Source organism: Montipora capricornis, chromosome 3 (assembly GCF_036669925.1).
Source record: "Montipora capricornis isolate CH-2021 chromosome 3, ASM3666992v2, whole genome shotgun sequence".
Taxonomy (NCBI): Eukaryota; Metazoa; Cnidaria; class Anthozoa; order Scleractinia; family Acroporidae; genus Montipora; species Montipora capricornis.
In genome coordinates, this window is record NC_090885.1 from 62,126,770 (window position 1) to 62,134,269 (window position 7,500).

At 40.7% G+C, this 7,500-nt stretch overlaps 1 protein-coding gene across 2 annotated transcripts in view; it reads left to right on the forward strand.

Moving 5' to 3' along the window:
- The window catches only part of LOC138043637 (microtubule-associated protein 9-like), an 11,887-nt gene that overhangs the window by 1,063 nt on the left and 3,324 nt on the right, over window positions 1-7,500 (forward strand). The window contains exons 1-4 of one of the 2 annotated variants that reach the window (XM_068889999.1): window positions 1-1,903; window positions 2,854-4,626; window positions 5,623-6,023; window positions 6,372-6,655. The exon at window positions 1-1,903 is cut by the window's left edge and continues 284 nt beyond it. In XM_068889999.1, the coding sequence (XP_068746100.1) occupies window positions 3,072-4,626; window positions 5,623-6,023; window positions 6,372-6,655 (2,240 nt within the window). In that variant the 5' untranslated portion in view covers window positions 1-1,903; window positions 2,854-3,071. The remainder of the gene's footprint in view (window positions 1,904-2,853; window positions 4,627-5,622; window positions 6,024-6,371; window positions 6,656-7,500) is intronic. The other variant, XM_068889998.1, reaches the window with a different exon arrangement.

Consider the following 7,500-nt stretch of genomic DNA (forward strand, 5'->3'; position numbering starts at 1 on the left):
CTTTAAAAAAATTGACCTCCCCAATTCACCTCCCCTTGGCACAGGCTTAAAAGGTATTGGTACCAAAAAGTCTAGGGAACCGGCCAGGCAGGAGGTACTGAAGACTTGAAGTGGACGTGAGAAAAAATTGGGGAGAAAAAAGGCGAGAAAAGGGCATTGCTTTGATTTGCTCCTGCCACTGAGCCTACAGGTTATTAAAATTGTAACCCCCCCTCTCTCTCCTCCAAATGCATTTCCCTCCCCCTACTTCTGTGCAATGAAATTAATGATTCCTCCATTATAAATTACCATTAGGCTGAAACAGGCTGCCCAGTGAGTCGAGTGGAGTGGGGTGAGGCTTAGAGTACTGCTCGGTACATAATAAATTGATAAATTTATGGGCACCAGCGATGTTTTGGGGTTGCACATGTACATGACTACTTCTGCAAAATTTGAGAACTTTTAAAACATGGCAAGTGACCATAAATCACGAAATGCACAAACAAGTTCATAGGATTTTTTATTTTATTATGTACTCAACAAAATTACACCATCGCTTTATTTCCATAGCAACTTCTGTATTGCACTCTACAACCTATTTATGCATTCATCATTGACCAATAAGAAACGTGATATTTTGGTTGGGTGCATAATAAATAGACCAATGAGAGAAGTGATCCTCGCACTTACAGTGTAGCTGGACAATAGACCATATTCCTATTCTTGGTATTGGACTGGAACTAGCTTGCAATGGAGCTAATGCAGGGGAATTTTTTCAAATGCAAATACTTTCTAATATATTCCCCCGCATTAGCCTCCATTGCAAGCTAGTTTCAGTCCAATACCGAGAATACGAAAATGGTCTATTTTAAAGCAATTGTCTCTTATAGAGTGTTTTCACTCACATGATCAGTAACCTTATTTTTCCATCGACACAAAGAAAACGTTTGCATCATAATAGAGCTCAATTCCGGGAGTATTAGTTGGATACACCAACATGGCCCGCCGTTCCATTGTTTAGGAACACCAACATGGCCGCCATGACGTCACGTGAAAACACACTATGGATACCTAAAAAATTCAGATGGTTCCAACGGGATTCGAATCCATGACCTCTGCGATTCCAGAGCAATGATCTTAACCAACTGAGCTATCAAGTCACTCAGTTGGGAGTAGGTCAATTTGCTGGGTTCATTTGTTCTCAAGAAAGACTCCATGAATTAAATGAATGTATATATTTGAAATGCAAGTTGTGGACTTAAGTCCATAACTTAAATTGTCTCACATAGACAATTTAGGCAATTGTCTTTAAGAGACAATTTATACATGTAATTGCTTAAATTGTCCCGCTAAGTGCAAGCGGCTTGATCACTTCTCTCATAAATATGTGTATAACCTGCACTTTAGATATACATCTATTTAATCCATCCATCATACATGTACTAAATAAATACAATTATTCACCACAGACTCTGTGAATGTCGGTGAATAAAAATCTCAACTTCGTCTGGGTTTTCATTCACTGATGTTCACCCAGGCTTTCGCGAATAACTATTGTTAATTACTGAACTAGCATGAGGTCCGTACTGGGAAAATATTAGTCAAGTTCCTTTTTTTGCGAGTTTATGCACCATGCCTAAAAGGAGAGGTCCATAAACTTGCAATAGGACATTTGCAACCAAGCTCTGGAGAAACCAATAACAATAGAGAAATGTACGACTTCTGGTGGACAAACAAAAGGAGCGAATGAGAGATGGGAACGGTGTGGGAACCTATATACGCTGCTTCGAGACAGGTCCTAGCCTCCCTCGCGGACGTTCTTAGAGCTTTGTCACGCGTTCCTCCTCCACTAACGTCTGCTGAAACGAGAAACCACTTCCGTTCTTGGATTACGGACCAATCAGAGGCCGTTTTCCAGTTTTGGGTAATTAACTCGTGTTTTGTATGACATTCTTTTGCAGCATGTGATTAGCTATGCACAATACAATTAGACAATGCTGATTGGTTTCTTTAAATAGTGGGTAAACAGCCGTTGACGAAGCCTAAGAACGTCTGTGTGGGAGGCTGGAACGGTCTATCTTGGCAGTACATGTTGCAAAATTCGGACCGTTTAGAGAACCAATCAGAATTCTCCTTTTCATCTCAGACCAGTTTGCCTAGATATAATTAACTGCAGTATTACATAATTACATTACATCGCAAACAACATCGCGTACAATGCTTGGAAGCCACTTAAGACATGAATTCTCAATGTGCATTTCCAGGAGATCATTGCATACACGAAAAACCAGCAGTTTATGGCAGTCAACCCTTTCTATTGTGTTTGCTTTGTCTAGAAATTAGGGTTGGGAATGCGGAATTCTTACTACCAATGCAGATGTTCCACTCATGTGCACTCATGATGTAACTCACTGTAGTGCTACAACTGTAACTAATTTGCCCGTTGTGTTTAGTTCTTTTAAAACAAGCCTCAAGAACTGAACATAGTACATATAGGTTTTTGGTGCGGGTCAGACCAAGGACACTATTGCTTCAAATCACTTGGTGTTGGAATAAACACAATTGGAACAGTTATTAAACGGTTATTAAAATCTACATGTAACTTGGACTATTGAACTTTCTAGAAGTTTCTCCTAGTCGTTATGTGCATTTGCACATAACGACATAACAACTTCACTCTTGAGTTGCTTTCTCGGCACAATTTTCGACTATAAAAACCTGTATATACTAATTAGCCAAAACAAAAATGATTTAAAATGCGATTTTGCTAGGCGTCGATTGATCGATCAGGCTCTGTTTGAATGATCGTCCCAAAATTGCCTAATTTGTAATAATTATTTATAGTTTGTCTACTATTTTGAATTTCCTCTTTAGGGGAACCAAAATCTGCTTCTAGAAATCGTCCTACAATTTCCCCTCGGCGGACTCATTTTGAAACTCAATCAGCTGGAAGTAAAGAAAGGCAGTTTTCGAACGAAGATGTTGGTGGTTTGCTCTCTGAAGACGGGAAAAATGGACCGAAAGAGAGAGGGGACATTGAACGTCCAGTCGCACCTCCTCGGACATCACCTGGACAACATCGAGGAGAGAAAATGTCACCTTCAACGACTCCCCCGAAAGCAGTAGCAAGGGAAAGGCCAGGTTTGGCAAAACGGGAAGGAGAACTTAAGTTATTTGACAAAGGGTTTGACGTTATTGAAGATGACTGGAGAAAAAATGTAGAGGAAGATGTTAATGATGATGACACAAGCTTTAGATATATAAAAGAAAACTCTTTAATTCCTATGAGACGGAGGAAAACAATTGAAGATGACGAGCTTCAAGATACTGGAATCAGTACTGAAATAAAGATGTATGCCCAACAAAAGACCAAAAGAGACTCTTCAGAAAGACCAGTATCTCTTTCAAGAGGTAAAAAGTTAAACGAGGATGCTCTTAGAAGAGGAGAAGATAGCAAGAATTGCAAATTTGAAGGAACAAATACTTTGTTAGAAAAACCAAAAGCTCCTTCAAGAAGTAAAGTGAGAATTGAAGGAAAGCAGGAGACGGAAGAAGATGATGGAGTTGACAAATATAATACTTTGAAACATTTACCAGAAAAACCTATGGCTGTATCAAGAAGTAAAAAGACTTTAGATGCAGAAAATCAGAGGCAGGGCGATTACGATTCTGGTGCTTATGAGTACGAAAGAACGAGGAGCTTATCACAGAAACCGGTTGTTCCATCGAGGAGGAAAAAGACATTGGAAGAAACGTTTGAAAAACAAACAGAGGAAGATGTCAGAACTTATAAATATGAAAGGACAAAAAGGGTTTCAGACGAAAGACATGAAGGAATTAGAAGAGATGATCGTGTGAGTTTTAAATATGAGAGGAAAAAAGATTCTGAGGGAAAGTCAGTGGATCCTTCTAGAAGGAACGATATGTTAGAACAACAACCATTTAGAGCACAGATTCCCCTAATAAGAACCTCCACATATGAAGATGACGAACCTTTCTTAGGCACTGATGATGAGTCACAGCTTGAACACTTAGGAAATCTAAGACATGGCAGGCAGCGTGGAAAGGTCAAAGGTCGACCTGGGATGTCAGTTGTTAGGTCAGATTCATCGGAGGAAGAAGATGAGGATGAAGATGATTCTTCCAAAGCTTTAGACAATCGAGGTTCATTTAGTCGTCAAAAAGATGGTACGAAAAAGCATGATATCGAAGAGAGAGACGCAGAGGAGAAACTTTTTGGCAAAGTTCGAAAGCCGGATCCACCCAGTCGTGCCACGGTTGATGATATTTTAAGAGCACATAGTAAAAAGGTGCAACCGGAGGAAGATGAAAATGACGTTGTAAAGCGCCCAGGAAGTGCACCTGCGATGAAGAGGGCTTCAAGTCTGGAAACCATGTCCTCCACGAAGGGATTGCAGTCAAAAAAGGGTCCATCTGTAGATGGGTCCCAGAGACTTCTGTTGAAGAAGAGCCTAACCCCTCAACGTCCCATGAGTGGTAAGAAAGGCTCTTTGTTGGCCCAACTACGGCAGAAAGCACAAGCTAACGCAACAGCAACATTTGAGGAGCACGTTCCTCCAGGGGAGAATGTCGTTAGCACTTTGGCAGAGGACAGAGGGATTAGAAAGAAAGGCCCACTGGATTCAGGTAAGTTCAGCAAACGAAAGTGATAGTGTGAGATTTCTTTTATTTAATTATAATTATAATAATGAACTTTATTTAAGTGTCTAGAGTATTTTGCGCTGAGACGCTAATAGACCTAATCGGCTAACTCAATGTTGTACCCAATTCAAATCTCCCGGCATTAAGATTCTTTGTGTATTGTATTTGCATGATAATGTAGCATTCATATTTAAACGGGAGATTTGAATTCTCGGTTTTCACATGACGTCACGACCGCCATGTTGGTGCCCCTAAACAAAGAAAAGGCGGCCATGTTGATGCCCCGACCTAATCCTCCGGGAATTTAACTCTATTATTATGCAAACGCTTCCCTTTGTTTTCGTTGAAAAACATGGCTGTTGATCACGTGAGTGAAAACCAGAGAACCAAAGAATATTATGGTATTTTCCGACTCGATCAATCAGAAACTGTATAGAAATCAATTAAATCAACTCTTATTAGGTTGGTTTTTGAGGAAAGGGGAAAACCAGAGTACCCGGAGAAAAACCTCTCGGAGCAGAGTAGAGAACCAAACAAAACTCAACCCACATATGACACCGAGTCTGGGAATCGAATCAGGGCCACAGTGGTGGGAGGCGAGTGCTCTCATGCACCACTGCGCAAGGGCAGCTTGACTCCTTCGAAACAATAAGTTTAAACCGGAGGACGCTGTGTTCCCAATCAAATTTTCTAGAAAAGTGCTTGTACCAGGGGAAAAAGACACTGTAGTTATGACAGAAAACACTTCGGCATAATAACAATAAGGCAACCGTAACACGGCGCAATTACTGGCTTAAGATGGTGGCGCCCGGGAAATTTAAAACAAAAACGCTTCTTTTATGCAAGTTAGTTACTAGAATTTAGCATTTGGCTTCTACTTGAAGTTCTTTGCGTGCCTTATAGGCACTAGACGACTAGGTATACTATACCTAGTCGTCTTGGTTTACATGAAGTTTGATATGGCTCGAAAATGTGTGACAGATGTTGGTGGTTCAAAGCATGAACTGAAGTCTCGCAAGTCAGGCCCACTACGAGCCAACCAGGAAATAGAGACAATGACCAGATCACCTCACCCGAGAGAAGAAGCAAGAGAACTGTGGGCAGATGCTAGGGGCACCACGCGTAGAGGTTCAGTGACACCAAAGAGATCGTCGTCAATGAGCAACTTGAGGGAAACCAGCCCCGGTGTATGGAGCGAAGATAGCAGTGGGAGAACCTCCCAACAAAGTGGCTTCATGGACACTGAAACGATAAGGCAGGCAGTGTATGACGAGTGGAGATCAAGGAAGAGAGAAAAGTTGAAGGACAAAGTGCAAAAAACGTCTGCTGAGAAAAAGAAGCTGGAAGAGAAGGAGATTCAGGAACGAGAGCGGAAGAAAGTGGTAAGCATTAAAAACTCAGCATAATTTTCGAAGCTAGTTTTGTCACCTTTGTTAGCACTCGCCAGTTCGTCCTGTGTTAGAACGCGTCAGAATACAATAGCTGTTATTCTTATGTAAAATAAGTGGCGGGATCTCTAGTTCTCATTATTATTCATTTTAAAATATTTCTCGGTTTTTGATTGGCTCAGATTCCTCGCATACATAACTAGCAACCACTGTTGTTCCAAATTTGAATTCTGAAACTGGGCATAAGAGCTTTAACTTCGCCAAGTGCGGACTTCCTGTTTCTTCTCCAGCCATAGGTCGTTAGTTTTGCTGGCCTTTGCGTTTCACCTTCTCTTTCTTCAGGCAAAGAGGGCATTTGAATCCTGGAATGAAATGAAGCAAGAGAAAAACAAGGAATTGCATGCCAAGAAAAAGGAGACGATGGAGAAAGAACTTGAGAAGCAAACGGAGAAAAATCTCAGGGCGAGAGACGCCGCAAAGTATTTTGAATCATGGAAGTCAAAGAAAGACGAAGAACTCAAAGAACGACATCGAAAGAAAAAACAGGAGCAACGAGAAAAGAAAACAAAAGAAATGGATGAAAGTCAAGAAAAAAAGACATTTTCACACAAGGCCTTCGAAAATTGGTAAGGTTTCCCATAATTTTTTGAGCGTTGGTATCCATATCTTGAATAATCGAGACCTTCCTGAAGATTATTGTTCAGCTCTCTTCTAACAGGATATTTCTTTTTTTTTTTTCGTGATTTTCTCTCAAGAGCAGCTAAAAGTTGTAAGCGATCAATGATTGTGAATCACCGTCGACAAAACTAGTAGAGCGCGCACCATGGAAGCACTCTTTGTGGTAGATGTCCTCGTCGTAATCACCATTTTCTCCTCTCCAGATTGACCGACGATAAAATGACGTAGGTCTCCCTAGGCATACCCAAACAGTTTTTGCTCATGGGCCTGATAACCTCTCCTCTGTCGACCTAGGCGCCTTTTATATAAAGGGCAAAAGCAGTAACGAAAAAAACGATTATTATTTAAAGCACAGGACAATTAATTTACAATCAAATTTGTTTACGTTTATTCAGCTAAAGCGTTTTTATCCCAAAAAATTCGGTATCGCTCATTTTTGTTTTCAACTTTCCTGGGCGCCGCACTTTTGATTAGTTGTGACTTATGGTTTCCCTTTCGTTATTATTCAAAGCTCTTTGTGCCATGATAATGGGGCAACCGTGACGTTTCACAAAAATTCAAGATTACTGCGAAATTTCTAAGTGACCTACCAACTTTTTTTTCAAGAGGAAAAGTCGACGTAAACTCTAATTGGCAGCTCGCAGCAGAAGATGGAAAGGTGATAAGAAAATTTGCAAATAGAAGGCATGCAGTCAATTCGCCCAGTCAATGGCTGGCTGACGGATGGTGGATTGGAAGTTAGAAGTCATGAGAAATTTGGAGAGTTATATTTAATCCCCACTATTTCCAAAAA